The sequence below is a fragment of the Anolis carolinensis genome, chromosome 3 (genome assembly GCF_035594765.1).
Source record: "Anolis carolinensis isolate JA03-04 chromosome 3, rAnoCar3.1.pri, whole genome shotgun sequence".
In the NCBI taxonomy this organism is placed as follows: Eukaryota; Metazoa; Chordata; class Lepidosauria; order Squamata; family Dactyloidae; genus Anolis; species Anolis carolinensis.
The window spans coordinates 166,093,709-166,119,157 of record NC_085843.1 but is presented as its reverse complement, the minus strand read 5'-3'; the positions used below and the strand labels follow the sequence as shown (position 1 = coordinate 166,119,157).

The following is a 25,449-nucleotide window of genomic DNA, read 5'->3' as shown; positions in this document are numbered from 1 at the left end:
TGGAGGGAAGCCAAGCAATACACGGCACGGGATGATGCCGCCCGACGGGCATGACCAGACTTGTCACAATGCAGCCTGTATGATAAGGTTGCCAGTAAGAAAGTTCAGAGCTTTTTGGGTTGGAGTAGCCACACACTTTTAACTTCAGAATTATCATACCATTTCATTTCTCTAAAAAGAAAACATGTGGGCAGGGTGGGAGATTAAATACTGACCAATTTAAATCTCTACATACATCTGGATTTTACTCTCCAGCCTTTCAATCAGGGAGCAATCAAACAGGCCTCCATTGGATTGCTGAAATCTAACACACGTGTACAGACGGCAAAACCCTCCTAGCAAGAAAGATGTATTTTGCAAACTCAGCTAGAGACATTGTGCCAAATGATTATCTCCCCACTAGGATTTCAGTGTTTGCACAGTTCTTCCAGCTGGACTGTTCCTGAGGGTGATCTAATGAAGCTGTCTTTAGCCAACTAAGTTTGACTTTTGCTGCCTCTTCAAGAGAAGGCGCTTTGAGAAAACATTCTTGGCCAGCACCATTGCATTCCTTCGTCCCAGCGACTGTCGTTAAAAACTAATGCATCACCAATTTTCCAGGCTTTTCAGTGAGGAAGGGATAAGAAAGAAAGTTCCGTATCTTTATTCACGACTAACAATAGGGTTGCTATTTTCATGCATGGGAATGAACTGAAGTGCCCATGTATTACAATAGCAAAGAAGGCACAGAAATAATAGCTTGAGAAAGTTATTTGGTTGGGGGGGGGGGGTTAATTTCCATAACCTTTGAATTAGCATGGTCTGCTGACTGTCGAGATTTTGAGTTGTTGTCCAAGAAAGCAACTTTTCCAAGCTCTTTGAGAGCTATATTAGTCCCTGCCACCTCCACTTATATGGGTTACTAGCTGTGCCCAGCCACGCGTTGCTGTGGCTAGGACTTAATTTTTTCTTTTCTTTTTGTTGTATGAATGTAGAGGCGTGGATGAGAGGTTGTGCTGTCAATTTTCAAGGTTGTGGGGCATTTAGTTTAGTTGTTTTGTCCGGTGCCGCGATTCTGTTACCCTTTTATATATATAGATATCTCTGTGGCAGCTTAGCATCGGAGATAGTAAATTTACTTTCTACCAAACCAATATCATAAAGTGCCATATTTATGCTTCCTCATAGAAGGAATGACAAGTCATTCACTTAGATGACTTAAGATTTTTAAAACTGCCTTCAGAAAAGCATCCAAGCAACCACATTTGCAGATTTGATTATTTGTGGGTGTGATTAATGTGTCCTGTTCAGCTCTTCTAGGGTGAATCCATGGTCAACTTTCACCAGAATATTGACCATAGAGTCACCCAAGAGGATCTACAAATTCCTATAGAGGTGTTTTCTCAGATAAAAATATTGTGCTGTTTTTGTATGTCACTTTTGTGATGCTTCTATGCCCCTAACCTCCACAGAAGTGAAGGACTTTCTATACTGTTGGAGTTAAGGACCAAACTCTTTAAACGGTTCATGCCCAGCCTACTTGAGGAACTGTTTCTCCTCCTAGCAGCCCACACGAGCCTTGAGATCATCAGGAGAGACCCTTCTCTCAGTCCCACCACCGTCAAAGTGTAGCTTGTGGGCAGGGCCGGTTCTTAATGGAGGCCCATGAAGTGGTCGCTTCGGGCGCAGCATTTTCTGGGCGCACTCGAAGTGGCGGCGGCGCAAATATAGTAATTCCTACATAACAGTACCATGTATTTAACTGCTTTTTCTGTTGATTTGTTGTAAAACATGATGTTTTGGTGCTTAATTTGTAAAATCATAATGTAATTTGATGTTTAATAGGCTTTTCCTTAATCCCTCCTTATTATCCAACATTTTTGTTTACCCAATGCTTTTATCTTTCAGTGATTGGTTTGGGGGGGGGGTGCCAAAATTCTGTTCGCTTACACTTGAAAATTACCTAAGGCCAGCCCTGCTTGTGGGAATGAGAGAGGCCTTTTTGGTGGTGGTCCCACAGCTCTGGAACTCCCTTCCTAGAGAAGCGCAAGCAGCTCCCTCCTTGCTGGCCTTTTCCTCACAAATTAAGAACTTTTTGTGGAAACAGGCCTTTCCCAATTATCTATAATCAGATAATAGATAACAAGAAACAGATAACAGATATTGGTCAGATAAGTACTGGTGACACATTTCAGTAGATTATTTCTGACCATGCAATATTTCTTATGCCTAAATAATGCTAATGTCAGAAAGGCTAAAAGGACTGAGCAATGTTTATATGCAGCTTAAAGAAAATGGTGTTTTAGGATTTTAGCTTAAATTATGCATAGATATCCTCAGTGGCCTGAGGGGCAAGGAATTTTAAATAGTATATGTTGTAGTTTTTAACTGTTAATAGTTTTATATGGGTTATGAATTGTGTGATCTGTTTCATTATAATGATTTTTTGTTGTTGAATTTTATGTCTGTAATAGTGTTGCTTTTAATAATTATGCTGCTTTGAATCCCAGCCATGGGAGAAAAGAGGGATAATAATAAAATTTATTTATTTAATTTATATACCACTCTTTTCCCCCAGGGGAGAAGATAATAATAATAATAATAATAATAATAATAATAATAATAATAATAATAATATGTAAAGCAAAGTGAAGAACCTGCTTTGATTGAAGTCAAAAATCAGAAACTCCTCAAAGCACAGCAGACAAAAAATCAGGTCAAGAAAACTGCACTACAAACTAGAGCTGACGGCTGGCACAACAAAACATTGCATGGAAAGTTCCCTGACAAAATTGAAGGAAAATCTGACAAGGAGAAGACCTGGCTATGGCTCACAAATGGGACCCTGAAGAAGGAGACAGAAGGCCTGATCCTTGCAGCCCAGGAGCAAGCCATCAGAACAAATGCAATTAAGGCCAAGATCGAAAAATCAGCTGATGTCCCAAAATGCAGACTGTGCAAGGAAGCTGACGAAACCATTGATCATATCCTCAGCTGCTGTAAGAAAATCGCACAGACAGACTACAAACAGAGGCACAACTATGTGGTCCAAATGATTATCAGAACTTATGCTTCAAGTACCACCTTCCAGCAGCAAAGAACTGGTGGGATCACAAACCTGCAAAAGTATTGGAAAATGAACATGCAAAGATACTGTGGGACTTCCGAATCCAGACTGACAAAGTTCTGGAACACAACACACCAGACATCACAGTTGTGGAAAAGAAAAAGGTTTGGATAATTGATGTCGCCATCCCAGGTGACAGTCGCATTGATGAAAAACAACAGGAAAAACTCAGCCGCTTTCAGGACCTAAAGATTGAACTTCAAAGACAATGGCAGAAACCAGTACAGGTGGTCCCAGTGGTGATCGGCACATTAGGTGCCGTGCCAAAAAAATCTCAGTCGGCATTTGGAAACAATAGACAATGACAAAATTATGATCTGCCAACTGCAAAAGGCCACCCTACTGGGATCTGCATACATAATCCAAAAATACACCACACAGTCCTAAACACTTGGGAAGTGTTCAACTTGTGATTTTGTGGTACGAAATCCAGCATATCTATCTTTTTTGCTGTGACATAATAAAATAATAACAATAATAATACTCTTCATTCAAGTTTCATGGAAAGTGAAGATTGTACCAGCTTCTCTTCATTTTATCCTGCAGAAGTTGTACAGTAACCTTTGGATAAGGGCAGCCTCCTGCCTTAGCCCCACCCTAGTGCAATTTTCTGGTCACATCAGAAAAGGAAAGCATGGATGCTTTCGTCCTGTTGAAGTCTACATTCAATGAGTGCTAGAAAACCAGGAGCCACAAATGACTATGGACTGCATCACATTAATAACTGGAAAGCAGAGGAAAGTAGGGGAACCGTCTTGATTCATTCTCTATCGTCTTTCCCCATCCTCTGCGATGGCCAGCCATTCCATGTCCTTTTCTGTCTTTCCTCCACTTCCTCTTTGAATCGGGCATTCATAAGCGAATATGTTGGATAATGAGGGATTAAGAAAAAGTCTATTAAATATCAAATTAGGTTATGATTTTACAAATTAAGCACCAAAACATCATGGTAGACAACAAATTTGGCAGAAAAGGTAGTTCAATACGCAATACTGCTATGTAGTAATTACTGTATTTATGAATTTAGCACCCAAATATCACGATATATTGAAAACATTGACTACAACAATGCGTTGGATAATCCAGAATGTTGAATTAGTGAGTGTTGGATAAGTGAGACTCTACTGTACAAAAATATGAAACCTAGGAAACTATGTGTCTCTCTATTTGTTTCGCTCTCTATCTATCTATCTGTACACACATACATACATATATACACAGAGGGTCTCCTTAGACATTATCAAACCCATAGTCTCACTTATCCAACATAAACGGGCTAGCAGAATGTTGGATAAGTGAATATGTTGGATAATAAGGAGGGATTAAGAAAAAGCCTATTAAACATCAAATTAGGTTATGATTTTACAAATTAAGCACCAAAACATCATGTTATACAACAAATTTGACAGAAAAAGTAGTTCAATACGCAGTAATGCTATGTAGTAATTACTGTATTTACGAATTTAGCACCAAAATATCCCGATATTTTGAAAACATTGACTACAAAAATGCATTGGATAATCCAGAACGTTGAATAAGTGAGACTCTACTGTAGATTAATTAGTTCATGTCCTAATTCACATATTAATATTAATATATATTATACATTAATGCTGGATTTAATTTACCGTACTACTGAAATGACTACACTAATCACAGTCCATATTTCATTTCTATTGGAAATAATAGGATTTAAGTAATATTATGTTTAACTGTGCATGGGGTTTGTAGCCCTTGGCTGGATCTTAGATGACTCAGATGAGTCATTCCAGATACAATGCCAGGCCCTCCTAGGCTTTCGCCAAACAAAAGGTCAGTAACTAGATGTCATATTTGAAATTTAAACGCAATAAATATTTAGATTAGCTAATTTATTTATTTCGTGTCAAAAGCATTGTACAACAAATACATTTCAAATAATGGAAATAAAAATTTTAAAAAAAAGAAATCACAAGCAACTAAATAGTTTTGGACCAAAAGCGGGCAACAGCAACCGCATTGTCTGTAGCTTTAAACAACTCCTCCTCCGTGCATGAGGCAGGGCATTGTGGGCAAGCATACATATGCTGAATTGTTTGTTCAGCTCCACAGTCACACAAGGTGGAGGATTCCTCCAGGTAGTGCCACCTTGCCAGGTTGTCTTTTGATCTGCCCACTCCACTTCTGAGTCTGTTCAGGGACTTCCAAGTTGCCCATTCTTGGTTTGCCCCTGGAGGAAGACCCTCTTGGGGGGGCATCCAGTTGGAATTGCCAGGTTTAGCTGCCCAGAGGGACACCCTTGCTGTTGCTGGAGGAACATCAAGAGGAGTGGCGGAGATTAGCTAATGACGAACAAGTATAGTTTCTTTGCTAAATAAGTTTACAAAAAAAGATTTGATAGATTTGGCTGGAGTCCACAGAATGTTATGCCAAATAAGAATTGCTTGTAAATGGCCACAAGATTTTTGATTGTTTTTAATGGATCAGATGAGCAGAATTTAAACCCTTGAAATGGATCAAATGCCAGTTTGAGCAGTGGTCAAATCATTTGGAATCATGGATGCTCCCCCTGACAGAAAATGGCATCCTTTTTTTACACTTTTCAGTACCTCTGCCAACAGCATGAATTGTGCAGCTCTGTAGAAGGTCTTTCATTGAAAATCACAGCAGCCCTAGTCCACATTGACAATGGTAAAAATTCTGAGTGTTACAGCCCAGAAATATCAGGAGGATTGCATTAGGCCAGTAGTTCTCAACCTGGGGTCCCCAGATGTTTTTGGTCTTCCAGAAATCCTAACAGCTGGTAAACTGGCTTGGATTTCTAGGAGTTGTAGGCCAAAAACATCTTCAGGACCCCAGGTTGAGAACCACTGCATTAGGCTATACAGTTGGCCCTCCACATTTGTGAATTTAACTTTTGCATATGTGATTATTTAGGATTTGATTAATATGTTTTCTCTAGGAAGCTCGAGGTCCTATGGCAATGATTGGGCAACCTTTTGCACTTGGTGTGTCAAAATTCACCAAAAAACCTAGCATGACTTGGGTGGTGTGTCACTTTGAGAAAAAAAACCATAATTTCACAATTATGAAATTTATTTATAGTTTAAATAACAAAAATATATAATTGTAATATATAACTGTATTTAATAAATCAAAAACTATTTACTACCATTATTTCCACGTACAACAATCTGTGGTACCTCTTGCAGTTTCCATGCTGATTTCTCTCTATTGTAGTTTCAATGTAGTCATGAATAATGAATAATAATAATAATAATAATAATAATATAGTAATAATATAATAATATACTACAATAATAATATAATAATAATAGAATTATTATATTTATGTGTGTATATATATATATGTGTGTGTGTGTGTGTGTATGTGTGTGTATATATATATATAATTCCCATGGAGTAAACAACAAAACCACTGGACCAAATCACACCAAATTTGGCCACAAAAGGCATTAGTCATCCAATCAATCTGCATGTGGCAGCGTGGCAGCAAAAATGGCTAGGCGTCCTATGACTGTCCTATGGTCAACCCTATGGTCAACTTCTGCCCAGAGGCTGATACTATAGTTGTCATAGGAGACCTAGATGTTTCTATACATTATCTCAGCTTAAAAAAGGCAGTTTTTTTTATTCATGGTTTTTCCACTTTCACAGATGTTTTGCACCTTATCCCCTTGAAACTGTATTCTCTCCACTGTTGAACCCTACTTTGAGGTCTTCCATAGCATATATACCCTAATGAAGAAGATTCTGGAAAAGGTTTTCATGTACATTCAAGCACCACATCATACATTTTCCTCTACCTATGGTGCTAATAGCTTCGGAGAGTGGATTTAGACAGATAAATGTTAAACATTCCTTCTCTAAAATCTCCACTTCCTGGCTCAGCTCCAGAAACTTCACCTAACCATCAAGAATGCTTGAGTTCATCACAGAATCATAGGCAGTGGCTCAGAAGTAGTTAAAAAGATCAGCCTGCTGCATTGGGCAAAGAATGGTGTGTGTGGCAGGTCTGGGCTAGTTTCCCAGAGATACAACCATGAACTAAGACACTATTTTCATTTTTGGGGAATGAAGTCAGTCATACATTTCACTATGTCTTCAGAAAAGACAAGGTACATATGGATCTTATCAGGATTCTGGGGGTCCCAGTAGGGGGTGTGGAGAGCCCGTTGCCCCACAACATGCAGTCCCCAACGTACACTTGGCCCCATTCCACTGGGAGAAGTGCCCACCACCCAGCTTCCCCCCATTGTTGCAAATTCAACACGAGAAGCCTCTCATGTTGCTGCCGTTGCAGCGTATGCCAGTTCCTCTCTCCTTTTTGCCATCGAGCGCATCCAGAAGTGGATGGACCTCATTGGATGGGCTTCATGGCAAAAGGGGAGAGGAGCTGGCGTACGGCAGGTAAATTAGCCCATATGGTCTTGTTATTTATTCATGAACACTAACTATATTTATCCAACATAGAATCATAGAATCATAGAATAGTAGAGTTGAAAGAGACCTCATGGGCCATCCAGTCCAACCCCCCGCTAAGAAGCAGGAAATCGCATTCAAAGCACCCCCGACAGATGGCCATCCAGCCTCTGTTTAAAAGCCTCCAAAGAAGGAGCCTCCACCACAGTCCGGGGAAGAGAGTTCCACTGCCGAACAGCCCTCACGGTGAGGAAGTTCTTCCTGATGTTCAGGTGGAATCTCCTTTCCTGTAGTTTGAAGCCATTGTTCCGCATCTTAGTCTGCAGGGCAGCAGAAAGGAAGCTTGCTCTCTCCTCCCTATGACTTCCCCTCACATATTTGTACATGGCTATCATGTCTCCTCTTAGCCTTCTCTTCTGCAGGCTAAACATGCCCAGTTCTTTAAGCTGCTCCTCATAGGGCTTGTTCTCCAGACCTTTGATCATTTTAGTTGCCCTCCTCTGGACACATTCCAGCTTGTCAACATCTCCCTTCAACTGCGGTGCCCAGAATTGGACGCAGTATTCCAGGTGTGGTCTGACCAAGGCAGAATAGAGGGGGAGCATGACTTCCCTGGATCTAGATGCTATACCCCTATTGATGCAGGCCAGAATCCCATTGGCTTTCTTAGCAGCCGCATCACATTGTAGGTTCATGTTTAACTTGTTGTCCACATGGACTCCAAGATCTTTTTCACACGTACTGCTGTCAAGCCAGGCATCCCCCATTCTGTATTTTTGATTTCCATTTTTTCTGCTGAAGTGAAGTATCTTGCATTTGTCCCTGTTGAACTTCATTTTGTTAGTTTTGGCCCATCTCTCTAGTCTGTTAAGATCGTTTTGACTTCTGCTCCTTTCTTCTGGAATGTTGGCTATCCCTCCTAGCCACATGCATCAGTTTCATGTCACGTACATTAAAAGAAAATATACAGTCTTTTCATATCAAAATACAACACAGTTTTTTCTTCTAAGTTCCCATATTCAGTTGCAAGTTAGCAACTTATGCAATGAACTCCCTCTCTTTTCCCCACCTTGATTAGTTGCTTTAAAAATGTAGATAACACAAGGAATGAGAATGCACATACATAAACATGCAGGGTTTCATATACAGCCTTGCTTTGGTTTATGATCCACAAGAAGGAAACTACTGATGATAAAGTAAATAAGACCAACATGAGACGAGCGATTACAAATAAAGAATATGCAAAGAACATTTGCAGATTTTCTCATTGTGATGACACATGAAAACTTGGCACATCAATGAAAAAATGTCAATGCCACCAGCTTTTTTGCTACTGTGAAATAGTGAAAAATCCAATGCTTTTTTTGTAGTCAATTTTTTATTTTTGTTGATTTTTGCTGTAAAAAATTGTATTTTGACCAAAATGTATTTAATATGCAGTAGAGTCTCACTTATCCAACATTCGCTTATCCAACGTTCTGGATTATCCAATGCATTTTTGTAGTCAATGTTTTTAATACATCATGATATTTTGGTGCTAAATTCGTAAATACAGTAATTATTACGTAGCATTATTGCATATTGAACTACCTTTTCTGTCAAATTTATTGTATAACATGATGTTTTGGTTCTTAATTTGTAAAATCCTAACCTAATTTGATGTTTAATAGGCATCTCCTTAATCTCTCCTTTTTATCCAACATATTCGCTTATCCAACGTTCTGCTGGCCGGTTTATGTTGGATAAGTGAGACTCTACTATATTTAATATTTGATGACTAACCCTGAAACAATGAGACCATATACATACTTCCTAGGTGGAAACCTTGTATCTTGCACAAAATACGTTTGTGCAGAACAGATTTTTTATCAAAATGTTTTATATGTACGGGTTGTTGAATGTTTTCTGGGCTGCATGGCCATGTTACAGAAGTATTCTCTCCTGACGTTTCGCCCACATCTATAGGTACCTCACAACTTCTGAGGATGCCTGCCATAGATGTGGGCGAAACGTCAGGAGAGAATACTTCTGGAATATGGCCATGCAGCCCAGAAAACATACAACAACCCTGTGATCCCGGCCATGAAAGCCTTTGAGAACACATTTATACATAAGCTTTGTGATTATTATTTTTTTGCAGAAAGAGTCCTAACAGAAAGAAATGATCAAAATGCAAAAACTCCTGCAATCTTGCCCCATTGGACTTTTGAAAAGTTTCATTTTCACTTATGAGAATAGATGAGATTAAAGGTTCACATCCTGACCACAATGACATACCGGCTACTGTGATGGTTTGGCATAAACTATCTCTAGAAAGGCACGTATTCTGGCTGACTCATATGTAGGACATGAGCAGAAGTTGAGTCCCCTCTCACATGTACCATTTCTCTTGCTTTGGGGAATAAAACTTTTAGCAATTATTTCTAAAATATTTGCTCCAAGGAGTCATGCCAGCCACATGACCTAGGAGGTGTGTACAGACAACGCCGGCTCTTCAGTTAGAAATGGAGATGAGCACCAACCTCCAGAGTCGGACACAGCTAGACTTAATGTCAGAGGAAAACCTTTACCCTTACCTATAGCTCTGGAGCGGGGGGGGGGGGGGGGGGGGAAGAATACCATGTTTTTTTCTCTGACTTTTTAACAGAGAATAGCTCTTGATGCTTCATTTAGTATTTAGGACATGTTCTGGCACATGTAACCACTCTTTTGTTACCCAATAGCAGTGTAAAATTATATATTATTGTGTGTTGGGGGGTTGTAATATGTGCATTGGTTTTCTGAAGATATTCAATGCTATTGAATTGGATCATTTATGCAGAAATTAAATATCTGCAACAAGCACTGGATTTATTATGACTCATTCATTCATTCACGCATTCATTCACTTAACCACTCATTCATTGGTGTTTTCTAAAGGATGCCAGCTCTCTTGTGTCAAAGCTACATCAGTCACAACAATGAAGATGCACAGTACTTTGGAAGGCCATTTACATATTCTGCTGACTCTATATTTTATCTCCTATAAACTCTTGTCTTTCTTTGTTGTGCTCGAGCAGATTCATAAATGACAAATAAGGTCCCATTCACCATTCTGGAATGTTTAGGACCATTCTGCCACCAATTTTCTGCTTCAACACACTAGAGCATGAATCCACATTAAATCTGGATTCTGGGGTTTGTAGTTTGGTGAGGCCCAGAACCTGTCTGGTTGATTTGTTTAAAGGCCCCTCCTTAAAGTGGATTTAAAGTGTATCCAAGCTCTAGTGTGATGAGGTCTTTTATTCATTTCAAATTCCACCAATCTACCATCCAGCAAAAATTCAGTTCTGTGTTAAATTTAACTCTGTGTTACATTTACCATCTGATCAGCTTTTACCCAAACACACTCAAGTTCCCTATCTAATGTTCTTGGCTTCCAACAATGTTTCTTGCTTTGAATGAACACATTGAATTCTAGAAATCTCCTTTCGTTCCATTCACCCCTGCTCCACATTATGGTACACAGAGTTTCTCCAGTGTCACATCTCTTTGGTAATGTTGATATACCAATCTTCACACAAGCCATGGTGGCCACTAGCCAAGTCATCAGAGGGAAACCTCACCCAGTCTTCTCAATATGGGCAACCAAACAAATTACTTCTTGGGCACAAAGGTGCCACAATATTACTCATTGCTGCAAGTTCTACCATTTCAAGATCCAAGCATTCCACTTTTTCAAAGGAAAGAAAGAATCTGGAACCAGACAACTTAAGATGCAATCAATGTTCAGGGTTGTAGGTGGAGATCTGAAAATGTTGTAAAAACCACAGCTTGAGAAAGTCACTTTTCTAGATTACAGCTTCCAACATTCATCTCCAGCCTGTGGCATGCTCTTATGGACTGTAGTAGCAAAGCAAACACACAAACAAAACTATCTTTGCAATATTTCTAAGTTTTACACAAAGAGCAATAAACAGTTCAAGTAGTAATAAGAACTCAACTTCGAAGTGCTGTTAAGGAGCAGAAATAAAGAGACAGAGGGAGGGGGAGAAAGACAGAAAGTGTGGGCTATATGCTCACCATTTGTAGCCTCTGCCGTGATTAAACTTGAGAGTGAGTGCTGTTTCCAAGCAAAGTAGAAGATTAATCAGTGCCAGCAGCCAATATTTGGGTTCCTTCTTCACTTCAGTCACTCTCCAGACTGCAAGTAGGGAATGTAAGACAAAGAGCAGCCGAGTCACCAGGGCATTGAACAGCACCCGCAGTTCCATTCTGCGCTGGCCTCCTTCCCTTTCTTCTGCCTCCTCCTCCCCTTCCCCAGCCTCTGTCTGGAAAGGGGACCCAGTGCCTAAAAGCCTGTTAGCAGCAGAGGGGAAGAGTCACTGGATGCTCTATGTGCAGAGCCAGGCAGACCTTTCCATCATGAAGGGGCCCGTTATAACTAAAAACACAGAAACTGCTTTGTCCCTCCTCCAAACTTCCTGAAAACTCTTGGGGAGAAGTGAGGGAAATGAAAAACCAGGCCGTCCAGCACTGGTGTGGTTTTAAAGGCTGTGAGTTCACAAGATCCGTGACTGGCTAACGTCACCAAAACACCGTCACAACTTTTTTTAAAAAATGCTCCTTTCCTGCTTCCTTCATATCAGTGCCAAATGTGGTCCTTGTATCTGAGCATTTCAAGGGAGGGAAATGTCAGTGGGTTGTTTCTGAATTCACAATCTGAATCGTCAGGGTAAGGTGGTGTTTGTGTCTCATTTTAATTGGCCGAATTCCAGAAGAATGCCGCAACCCCATAGAACTTAATGAGTAGTAGTTCTTAAGAAAACTTAATGGATGTTTCTTAATGCAACCCCATAAGAGAGCGTCTTGTTCCTTGTCTAGAGTAATTACCTTTCATATGCACTCAAACATCCTTTAAGGATTTCCCCTCTACCTTTTCCGTCTGTAATAGAACTAGAGTACTACCGTGTTTCCCCGAAAATAAGACAGTGCCTTATATTAATTTTTGCTTCAAAAGATGTTCTAGGTCTTATTTTCAGGGGATGTCTTATTTTTGATGTGGGTTTGAATATCCATTCTGCCATGGACCCTGATGAATGCTCTGTGTGAGATTATTATGTGCTTTGTGCAAAGAGTGAACCTTCAGCAGGAGTGCTAGCACTTGCCAAGCCTACTAAAAGTTTCTAAACTTCAATTACTTCATTTATGACAGAGGTCCCCATCAACCAAGGCCCTCCAAGGTCATTTACACACAGTGTGCCCTACACTTTAGATGTGGGATTCCTAAGTCTGAACTGATTTGAAGGCACATAACAACAGCAATCTGAATTAATGTGTTGTCGAAGGCTTTCATGGCCGTGATCACAGGGTTTTTATATGTTTTCCGGGCTGTATGGCAATGTTCTAGAAGTATTCTCTCCTGACGTTTCACCCACATCTATGGCAGGCATCCTCAGAGGTTGTGAGGTATACCTCACAACCCCTGAGGATACCTCACAACCTCTGAGATATACCTCACAACCTCTGAGGATGCCTGCCATAGATGTGGGCTAAACATCAGGAGAGAATACTTCTAGAACATGGCCATACAGCCTGGAAAACATACAACAACCCCAATCTGAATTAACTTGACTTTCTCATCAGCCAAAGGCAGGCCTACACTTCCCACTGAAATACTGGTCAGGTTACTTTGGTTAAAATGTTCTTCATTTTAAACATTGTATTGTTCTTTCATGTTTTTTGCACCTATTTATTTATTTTGTGTCAAAAGCATTACATAAATAAATAAGTATACTGATAAATTAAAGGAAGCACAAGCAGCCAAATCATTTTAGACTAAAAACAGGCAACAGTGACTGCATTGTCTGTAGCTTTAAACAGTTTAAACAGGGCATTGTGGGCAAGCATACAGATACTGAGTTTTTGTTCTGCTCCACAATCACACAATATGGAGGATTCTTCTAGGTAGTGCCATTTTGCCAGGTTGTCTTTTGGTCTGCCAACTCCACTTCTGAGTCTGTTCCAGGACATCCAAGTTGCCCATTCTTGCTTTGCCCTTGGAGGAAGACCCTCATGAGGGGCCATCCAGTTGGAATTGCCTGATTTTGCTGCTCACAGGGATATTCTTGCTGTTGCTGGAGGAACATTAAAAGGAGTGGTAGTTCTCATGAAGCTTTTCCTTGATTTAAGTCTACTGGGAGGAAGCTGATAGCTATACAATGGGCAGCTTTCACAGTGTTCAACCTTATTTCTCTCACAATGTACAGCAACGTCCTGTTGCACATCGGGGTGAGGGGGCAATGCTAGCTAACTTATAAAGTCTATCAGCAGGTGTAGGTTTAAGACATCCTGTGGTTATTCTACATGTTTAATTCAGTGCTATAAAAGGTAAAGGTTTCCCCTGACATTAAGTCCAGTCATGTCTGACTCTGGGGGTTGGTGGTCATCTCCATTTCTAAGCCGAAGAGCCAGCGTTGTCCGTAGACACCTCCAAGGTCATGTGGCCAGCATGACTGCATGGAGCGCCGTTACCTTCCCGCCGGAGCAGTACCTATCTACTCACATTGGCATGTTTTCAAACTGATAGGTTGGCAGAAGCTGGAGCAACAGCGGGCGCTCACTCCGCTCCCGGGATTTGAACCTGGGACCTTTCGGTCTGCAAGTTCAGCAGCTCAGTGCTTTAACACACTTCGCCACCGGGGCTCCTATGCAATAAGTCAGGTTGAGAGATGGAGGATAGAGCCCAAAGCTGCTTGGTCATCTTCACAACTGAATAGGGCTCTGACACTGGGTTTCACACAACTAAGACCACCATTCTAAACACTGAGGGCCCATCCACACAGCCTTATATCCCAGAACATCAAGGCAAAAAAAATCCCACAATATCTGAACTGGGTTATCTGAGTCCACACTGCCATATATTCCAGTTCAAAGCAGATAATGTGGGATTTTCTGCCTTGATATTCTGGCATATAGGGCTGTGTAGAAGGGCCCTATATCAGTTTGAGTTGGTTTCCTACATGGCATATTTTATTCATATATAACTGTGGCATCAGCTCATGGCTCCTGTCCATTAATATTCGTGATCTATTACAGAACCAACACCATTGAGAGCTTTTCTGCTCAACTCAACAATGTTTTACATTTGTACATTCATCTGGGAGTCCTCAAAATGAACATTTGTGATATGCAATGTGTATAAGAAATCGGATCAAAGAGCGGGGAAAGTAACAGAGGTGCAGGAAATGTAGAATGGTTGTTTGTCCTACTGAAATTGGAAGCATTAACTGACATTAGCTGGATCTACACTGAGGTGTCAGATAGCAGCAGCGCCCTTTCCCCCCTGTCTCCCTCACTGTAAGTAGTAAGTAAGTAAGTAAAAGTTTATTTGTATACCGCCCTCTCTCCCAAAAGGGACTCAGGGCGGTTTCCAATATAAAATCAGCATAAAACATTGTACAATAAAACACTGAAAACACTATAAAACGCTATAAGAATTAAAAACAAAAACAAAACATAACGATTGACTAAAACAATCACAGAAGCAGAAGGAATATAATCGCTGCCCAGACACTTTTCTTGCCACCCAGACCCTTTACTACTACTGCTTTATTGACTATTCTAAAGCCTTTGACTGTGTGGATCATAATAAACTATGGCATGTTCTTGGTGGTATGGGGATACCAAGTCACCTTGTCTGTCTCCTGAGAAATCTGTATAAAGACCAAGTAGCCACAGTAAGAACAGACCATGGAACAACAGACTGGTTCAAGATTGGGAAATGAGTACGGCAGGGCTGCATACTTTCATCCTACCTATTCAACTTGTACGCAGAACACATCATGCGGCGTGCGGGGCTTGACGATTCCAAGGCCTGAGTTAAAATTGCTGGAAGAAACATTAACAACCTTAGGTATGCAGATGATACCACTCTGATGGCCGAAAGTGAGGAGGAGCTGAGGAGCCGTATCACCAAGGTGAAAGAAGAAAGTACAAAAGCTGAGTTGCAGTTAAACATCAAGAAAACCAAGATCATGGCAACTACACCTATTGATAAATGGCAAATAGAGGGAGAAAGCGTGGAGGCAGTGACAGACTTTATATTTCTAGTTGCAAAGATCACTGCAGATGCAGACTGCAGCCAGGAAATCAGAAGACGTTTCCTTCTTGGGAGGAGAGCAATGGCCAACCTTGACAAAATAGTGAAGAGCAGAGACATCACACTGGCAACGAAGTGTCAGTCAAAGCAATGGTATTCCCCGTAGTAACCTATGGTTGTGAGAGCTAGACCATAGGGAAGGCTGAGCGAAGGAAGGTAGATGCTTTTGAACTTTGGTGCTGGAGGAAAATCCTGAGAGTGCCTTGGACCGCAAGAAGATCCAACCAGTCCATTCTCCAGGAAATAGTGCCCGGCTGCTCACTGGAGGGAAGGATATTAGAAGCAAAGTTGAAGTGTTTTGGCCACATCATGAGGAGACAGGAAACTTGGAAACAGACAAAAAAATCAGAAATATTGTATATTCACAACCTTTAGGAAATAATATCCCCTGATGGCACAGCGTGTTAAAGCGCTGAGCTGCTGAACTTCTGGACCGAAAGGCCGCAGGTTTGAATTGGGGGAGCGGAGAGAGCCCCCACTGTTAGCCCTAGCTTCTGCCAACCCAGAAGTTCGAAAACATGCAAATGAGAGTAGATGAATAAGTACTGCTCCGGCAGGAAGGTAACGGCACTCCATGCAGTCATGCCACATGACCTTGGAGGAGTCTACGGACAACGCCAGCTCTTCAGCTTAGAAATGGAGATGAGAACCAACCCCCAAAGTCAGACACCACTGGACTTAATCTCTGGGGAAAACCTTTATCCTTTGCCTTAACTACCACCAATTCCTCAATACTTTATTTCCCATACCACCATACTTCACCACAGCAATGTGTGGCCGGGCACAGCTAGTATATAATAGAATATTAATATAATATAATATTTAAACATTTCTTGAGACTCCACAATAAACATTTGCTTCAAAAAGGGCTCCGCAGCTGAAAAGGTTTGAGAACTCCTGTTCTAGACCAAAGAGCAGTTCATGAACTCTCCACTTGTCATGTTCCAGTCTGGAATTATATTCAGAAGAGCGATGCATCAAGAAATTCAGGCAATAATCACTTCCAAGAGCAGATAATCGTGAATCTTCACACAGCTTGTAAAAGTCACTTTTTTGGACTACAGTTTATAGAATACCCCACTCAATATGACCACTGGAAGCTGTAGTCTCAAAGCAATAACTTTTCTTAAGGACTTTATCAGAGGGGTCGGAAACTCTAAAACATGATGCTTTGTGCCAGTGGTGAGTGAGGTACAAGAAAGCCTAGGTAAAACCATTCTCTTTGTGAGGCACAGGTTGACTTTTCCTGATCTAAATGCACATCTTTTATGTGAAATTTTTCAGCGCAACTGATATTTTAATGTAGGAAGGAAACAGTGCAGTTGATGTTCAAGGTTTGGGAAATGCTGATATTTTAAGTGCCCACTATGGAGTCTGGATTGGGGAGTTAAGATTGAAGATTTTCTGAAGATTAACATTCAGTATCAAGAAACGTATTTGAAGTCCTACAGTATCTCTTCCATTTGTAGCTGAGCTAATAACACATGTTCCTGGAGGATTACAGTCAATGATTAAGAAAATTAGGTTTTGTTTGAATTTAATTTAGTAATATAAAGCTGCTACAATAATTTACAGCTTTGATATTTAATATTTAATAACCTGGTTCTTCAAAGAATTCTCCCAGTAATTGTGTCATTACATATTGAAATATTATCCCCATAAGTCATGTGTATTTGCTAGTTGAAAAGAATGTTCATCAACTAGATTGGTTCAACACGAACTATCTCAGAAAGGAAACATGTTATAAGTTGGAGGGGGAGCATTCCCCTTCTTAATACCAAATATCTCATAAGTCACTTGAGAGGAACTGTGCAGCAAAATATATTTTGGAATAAGATGCTGCTGTTCTTCAGTTTCCTCTTTCTTCTTTCACAACTAATGGAATCGTAATAAATCGAGTAATTATACAAGTTGAATATGCAATACCCAAAATGCTAAGGACCAGAAGTATTTAGATTTTTTTTCAAATTTTGGAATACCTGTTTTGCATAAATGCATGCGATGAGAACAGACCATGGAACAACAGACTGGTTCAAGATTGGGAAAGGAGTACAGCAGGGCTGTATACTCTCACCCTACCTATTCAACTTGTATGCAGAACATATGCAACGTGCGGGGCTTGATGAACCCAAGTCTGGAGTTAAAATTTCTGGAAGAAACATTAACAACCTTAGATATGCAGATGATACCACTTTGATGGCTGAAAGTGTGGAGGAGCTGAGGAGCCTTATAACCAAGATGAAAGAAGAAAGTGCAAAAGCTGGGTTGAAATTAAACATTAAAAAACCAAGATTATGGCAACCAGACTGATTGATAATTGGCAAATAGAGAGAGAAAATGTGGAGGCAGTGGCAGACTTTGTATTTCTAGGTGCAAAGATTACTGCAGATGCAGACTGTAGTCTGGAAATCAAAAGATGTTTACTTCTTGGGAGGAGAGCAATGACTAATCTCGATAAAATAGTGAAGAGTAGAGACATCACACTGTGTCATGATCTCAGATCTTATGAAATCTCCGGACACAGAGCAAGCGCTGACAAAGAACAGATGCCAGCCATAAAACTGGCCAGCCATAAAACTTCAATTACTCTCTGGTATGTGAGAACCCCTATATAAATGGGCTACAGAGAAGATTCTGGTATTCCGTACAATAAAACCTGTTTGAATCTTGGCAACAAAGGTCCACATAGTTAAAGCAATTGTATCCCTCATAGTAACCTTTGGATTCTGGACCATAAGGAAGGCTGAGTGAAGGAAAATAGAAGCATTTGAACTGTGGTGTTGGAGGAAAATTCTGAGAGTGCTTTGGACCACGAGAAGATCCAACCAGTCCATAGTCCAGGAAATAATGCCCGACTGTTCACTGGAGGGAAGGATATTGAGGCAAAGATGAAGTACTTTGGCCACACAATGAGAAGACATGAAAGCTTGGAGAAGAGAATGATGGGAAAAGGAAGAAAAAAGGAAGAGAGGCTGACCAAGGGCAAGATGGATGGATGGTATCCTTGAAGTGACTGGCTTGACCTTGAAGGGACATTCAGAGTTTAAATCCACAGTATCCCAAAGGGATTTCCTCTGAAGGATTCTGAGACTATTTATCCAAAAGATAACATTTCTAATTTCTGGTACAAAACCCATGCATGGCAACTCTAATTCTCACAAATGCTGCTTCCACATTACTTCTATGCTTTGCCTCTCTTCCTTCCCTGCCCACAACCCTGAGATGTTTGGAATGGCAGTGAAGGTATGCTGAAAGTATGGCTAACCCCTCGCCTGAATAAATTCCATTTTATTTTATTTTTTGTTTACCAAAAGAATTTTGTTTGCATGGCAAATTAGCTTGTTGTGGCTCCAACTCATTATTCTAATTAAGATAATATAATAATAATAATAATAATAATAATAATAATAATAATAATAATAGGAAAAGCTGATAAGGAGAAGACCTGGCTATGGCTCACGAATGGGACACTGAAGAAGGAAACAGAAGGCCTGATCCTTGCAGCCCAGGAACAAGTCATCAGAACAAATGCAATTAAGGCCATGATTGAAAAATCAGCTGATGACCCAAAATGCAGACTGTGCAAGGAAGCTGACGAAACCATTGATCATATCCTCAGCTGCTGTAAGAAAATCGCACAGACAGACTACAAACAGAGGCACAACTATGTGGCCGAAATGATTCATTGGAACTTATGCCTCAAGTACCACCTCCCTGCAATAAAGAACTGGCAGGATCACAAACCTGCAAAAGTATTGGAGAATGAGCACGCAAAGATACTTTGGGACTTCCGAATCCAGACTGACAAAGTTCTGGAACACAACACACCAGACATCACAGTTGTGGAAAAGAAAAAGGTTTGGATCATTGATGTTGCCATCCCTGGTGACAGTCGCATTGACGAAAAACAAGACTGAACTTCAAAGACTCTGGCAGAAACCAGTGCAGGTGGTCCCGGTGGTGATAGGCACATTGGGTGCTGTGCCAAAAGATCTCAGCCAGCATTTGGAAACAGTAGACATTGACAAAATAATGATCTGCCAACTGCAAAAGGCCACCCTACTGGGATCTGCGCGCATTATCTGAAAATACATCACATAGTCCTAAACACTTGGGAAGTGTTCGGCTTGTGATTTTGTGATACGAAATCCAGCATATCTATCTTGTTTGCTGTGTCATAAAATATAATAACAATAATAATTTCCTATAACCCACCTCCACCTCCTCGAAGAGACTCAGGGTGGCTAACATGGGGACAGAGCCCTGAGAACAACAGTTTGATGCACAATTAAAACACAATACAAATTACAGGATTAAAATACATAACAAAACAATTATTAAAACAGGGTTGTTGTATGTTTTCCGGGCTGTATGGCCATGTTCCAGAAGTATTCTCTCCTGACGTTTCACCTACATCTATGGCAGGCATCCTCAGAGGTTACGAGGTATGGCGAAACTAAGCAAGGAAGGTTTATATATATGTATATATATGTATGTGAAAGCCTTCGACAACACAATTATTAAAACATCTTAAAATGTGTGTACAACAGATATTGCGCATACAACAGATCTTAGGGATTTCAAAGGATCCACAAAAATACCCAAAGCATGAAGCCATGGTAGTTTTGAAAGTTTGTGAGGTTAAACTGAGGACTTTGTGTGCCAAATACTATAATTTATTGTATTCTCTGTAAAGATTATTGCATAAAACACGAGTGGAGATCCTATATTATGGTCAGCAACCAATGGAGCAAAGCAAATAAAAATCATTCATATTCATATAACACTGTTGTGGGATATCTTCATAATACAGTAGGGATGTATCTGCTCCGAACTCTTGCCACTCAACTGTGTTTTCCTACAGGATAATCTTCAGTCATCCTTCCGGGTGCTTCCAGATATGTTTGACTACAATTCTTATCATAACCAGAATGTCCAATTGGTTAGATAGACACAATTTATGTTATCTGAAGGCATGCCAAGGGGAAGATGGGACGGCTTGTTCTCTGTTTTTTCAGACAGCAGGACTAGACATAACAGGCAGAAAATGCAGAAACAGATTTCAGCAAAACATTAGGAGTAATGGGCCTAATATTAAGAGCTGTTTGTGGAACAGACTGCCTTTTAGCTGGAGATGCCAAATATCCATCTAGTGGCATCTGGGTGGCCATCTAGAAGAAATATTTTAGCTGTATCTGCCTTTCCAAAGACTGCATTAAGTTCAAGGTAGGACTAAATGATTTTCAAGGTAGGTCACTTCCAACTCTGTGGCTCCATAATCCCAACTAGGTAATCAGGAGCTTTAAAATGTTATATTTTCAGACCACTGCTTCTAGAACGTTGCAGTCAGCAGAACTAGTGACTTCATCAGGGTACAAATCAGGGAATGAATCAGAATATGAATGTTCCATGTGGTTAGATTACAAGTCTCAGGGGCCCTGGCCAACATAACCAGGAAAGCTAGGAATGACACTCCAAAAACACCTTCTTGGGGTGTGGGGATGGGGAAAAGCCAAACGTGGCACTTGTCCATGTTCAAGGTTTTGGGCGTTTAACTCTTAAAAGTCTGAGTCTGGATCCTTGTACATGTAGACTTCTCTTTTTTTCTGACAGCTTCCTCACCTTTAACATTTATATAGCAAACAGATAGAACCCAGTCCTCTTTGAGATACAAAGAGATGCACCTGTTGAATCTGGAAAGTGAAAATTAGAGATTTTCTTTCAGGAGCATTTTAAAAAAAATTTCTTTATAAGCAGAAGGAAAAGGTGAAAAAAGCTTGAAGTTATGAGTTCTGAAAGCAGGAAAAAAATAGCACACATATTTTCCCATCCACATAATAATAATAATAATAATAATAATAATAATAATAATAATAATAATAATAATAATAATAATAACAACTTTATTTTTATACCCCGCCCCATCTCCCCGAAGGGACTCGGGGCGGCTTACATGGGGCCAGGCCCGATAAAACAAACAAATAACAGTAACAAAGCAATAAAACAATTATCCCAGTAAAAAAACATCAACATCAATAAAAACAATTATTAAAATCAACAAGCAGGATACAGTGTTAAAAACAGGAGACTAATTCGTAGAACCCAGGCGAATGTAGAGTGTTACGAAATGAGAAAGGAAATCTCAAGTTGAATGGACAATAAAGTGCTGTATAAAATGGCAAGACAACAACAATGGGACTATTATGGAATGGACAGATAGATCAATCCAGCAACAACTAAACATCGAAGGCCTTTTGGAACAGCCAGGTTTTTAAGCTCTTCCGGAAGGAGAGGAGGGTAGGGGCCTGCCTGATCTCTCTAGGGAGCGAGTTCCAAAGCCGGGGGGCCATGACGGAGAAGGCCCTCTCTCTCGTCCCCACCAACCGTGACTGTGAGGGTGGTGGGAACGAGAGAAGGGCCTCCCCCGACGAGCGAAGAGAACATGTGGGTTCATAGAGGGAGATGCGGTCTCTAAGGTAGGTGGGTCCCAAACCGTTTAGGGCTTTGTAGGTGATAACCTGCACCTTGAATTGGGCCCGGAAAGTAAATGGCAGCCAGTGGAGCTCCTTAAACAGAGGCGTTGAACACATGCAAAGGTATAGGAGATACTTTCTCTGCAACCCTATTCCAAACCATGCTCTGGATTGACAAATCTATATGTCTTTGTCTGTGGCTAAATTTCTCTGGAATTTACCCAATTGCTAATAAAATCTCCATTAGTGAAATATAAATTGTTTTATAACATCTAGAGCAAACACATTCTGTATTGTAGGCATTTCCTGACACAGAATATCTGGGATGTAGAAGCCTCGCTACTGACATTTGGTCACTTTGTTCCCAGTGAATTAATACAATCAAAATAGTATTCCAATAAAGGATAGGGAAAACATTGGTTAATGTGACACACTTTTTGTCCCCATAGCTCAATGTTATAACCTGTCATTGTAAAAGCCAAATATGCATGCAACAACGTTGAACACTACAGTCAGACCCGTAGCCAGGATTTTGATTTTGGGGGGTGGGGGGTGAGTCTGGGTGAGAGAGGATCTACCCTAGCAAACCTTTTGTATCATTATCCCAATACCGCCATGCATATGGGATATATTGAGCATGGTGATCAGTTCATGATATGAATAAGCATAACAGTTTAAATGGGCCCCTGGTGGTAGCACAGTGTGTTAAAGCGCTGAGCTGCTGAACTTGCAGACTGAAAGGTCCCAGGTTCAAATCCCGGGAGCGGAATAAGCACCCGCTGTTAGCCCCAGCTCCTGCCAACCTAGCAGTTTGAAAACATGCAAATGTGAGTAGATCAATAGGTACCACTCCAGCAGGAAGGTAACGGCGCTCCATGCAGTCATGCCAGCCACATGACCTTGGAGGTGTCTACGGACAATGCCGGCTCTTCGGCTTAGAAATGGAGATGAGCACCAACCCCCAGATTCGGTCACGACTGGACTTAACGTCAGGGGAAACCTTTACTATGTGAATATGCAGATTTTACCTTGCTGTTACACTGGCCAGCACACATTTTGTTGCTGCAAATGTGCCTCCTTACCACAACTTCGTGCTTCTAACCATTTAAAAGTTGTGTTGTCGAAGGCTTTCATGGCCAGGATCACAGGGTTGTTGTATGTCTTTCGGGCTGTGTGGCCATGTTCCAGAAGTATTCTCTCCTGACGTTTCGCCCACATCTATGGCAGGCATCCTCAGAACCTCTGAGGATGCCTGCCATAGATGTGGGCGAAACGTCAGGAGAGAATACTTCTGGAACATGGCCACACAGCCCGAAAGACATACAACAACCCCACCATTTAAAAGTTGATCTTTCTATTTTTATTGTTCCACGTGAAAGTGCATTTATACATTATTTGTTATTTTAAAAGTACATTTTAAAATTTAAAAACACGTAACAAAAAATGGGGAGAGGGTGTCGATTTCAATAGAAATATTTGCTTTGAGATAAGAGTGATTTAAGAGATCAGTCATGGACCGAATTAAACTATTAACTCAAGGTATCACTGTACAAGCACAAACAAGAAAAATGCTTCATTTGTTAAAAGCATTTATAAATCACTTTTTATTCTTCAGCTTTATTTGACATCTTACCATATCGATGTATTGTGAAATCGCAATATGAAAGCAGAACGGAAATTTGATGAGGGCTGGGATCCTCTCTTTGATATATGGGTACATAACCTTTGGTTATGACTGTATACTATATGTCTTTTAAATTTATTTGCAAGAGGGAGTATCCAGTATACTCTTGCACAATGTCTCCCTCGTGATTCAGTTGCTCAAAGAGCAAACATCTACTTCCCCAGCCATTTGCTTGCAGACTGACTGACTGACTGTCCAGGAAAAGTGAGGGCAGCCATTTAGTGGCCGTGGAAGGATGCTGGGTGTCTAGACATCTTCCAGGTACAGCCCAGAAAAGCAGTAGTTCAGCCATTTGCATCGCTCATTTAAGTCCAAGCTAAAATACAGAGGATATTTGTTGGTGCAGTGACATGGGAACTAGCAATCTCTACTCAAAGGCTGACAAAGCAACATAGTTTGATGGACTGTTGCATATTCAGCAAGAACAGAAGCAGTACAGCTTCTCTTAGGAGATAGTTCCACAATTGTGATGGTGGTACAGAAAATATTAACCTATGAAGCCGAACACCCTGCCATGGTAAATGTAATATTGCTATAGATCAGCATTTCTCAGCCTAGAATCATAGAATCATAGAATAGTAGAGTTGGAAGAGACCTCATGGGCCATCTAGTCGAGCCCCCTGCCAAGAAGCAGGAAATCGCGTTCAAAGCACCCCCGACAGATGGCCATCCAGCCTCTGTTTAAAAGCCTCCCAAGAAGGAGCCTCCACCACAGTCCGGGGGAGAGAGTTCCACTGTCGAACAGCCCTCACAGTGAGGAAGTTCTTCCTGATGTTCAGGTGGAATCTCCTTTCCTGTAGTTTGAAGCCATTGTTCCGCATCCTAGTCTCCAGGGCAGCAGAAAACAAGCTTGCTCCCTCCTCCCTATGACTTCCCCTCACATATTTGTACATGACTATCATGTCTCCTCTCAGCCTTCTCTTCTGCAAGCTAAACATGCCCAGCTCTTTAAGCCGCTCCTCATAGGGCTTGTTTTCCAGACCTTTGATCATTTTAGTCACCCTCCTCTGGATGCTTTCCAGCTTGTCAACATCTCCCTTCAACTGCGGTGCCCAAAATTGGACGCAGTAGTCCAGGTGTGGTCTGACCAAGGCAAAATAGAATCATGACTTCCCAGGATCTAGACGCTATTCCCCTATTGATGCAGGCCAGAATCCCGTTGGCTTTCTTAGCAGCGGCATCACATTGCTGGCTCATGTTTAACTTGTTGTCCATAAGGACTCCAAGATCTTTTTCACATGTACTGCTGTCGAGCCAGGAGTCCCCCATTCTGTATCTTTGCATTCCATTTTTTTCTGCCAAAGTGAAGTATCTTGCATTTGTCCCTGTTGAACTTCATTTTGTTAGTTTCGGCCCATCTCTCTAGTCTGTTAAGATCATTTTGAATTCTGCTCCTTTCTTCTGGAGTGTTGGCTATCCCTCCCAGTTTGGTGTCATCTGCAAACTTGATGATCGTGCCTTCTAACCCTTCGTCTAAGTCGTTAATAAAGATGTTGAAGAGAACCGGGCCAAGGACGGAGCCCTGCGGTACTCCACTCGTGACTTCTTTCCAAAATGAAGACGACGCATTGGTGAGCACCCTTTGGGTTCGTTTGCTTAGCCAATTACAGATCCACCTAACCGT

At 40.9% G+C, this 25,449-nt stretch overlaps 2 protein-coding genes across 4 annotated transcripts in view; one reads left to right on the top strand and one right to left on the bottom strand.

The window, feature by feature from the left end:
* tmem26 (transmembrane protein 26) overlaps positions 1–12,264 on the bottom strand; it is a 45,274-nt gene extending 33,010 nt beyond the window's left edge. Inside the window, exon 1 of the mRNA XM_003223454.4 lies at positions 11,591–12,264. Within this exon, the coding sequence (XP_003223502.1) occupies positions 11,591–11,781 (191 nt within the window). The 5' untranslated portion in view covers positions 11,782–12,264. The remainder of the gene's footprint in view (positions 1–11,590) is intronic.
* cabcoco1 (ciliary associated calcium binding coiled-coil 1) overlaps positions 1–25,449 on the top strand; it is a 210,813-nt gene that overhangs the window by 14,587 nt on the left and 170,777 nt on the right. The window lies entirely within an intron of this gene.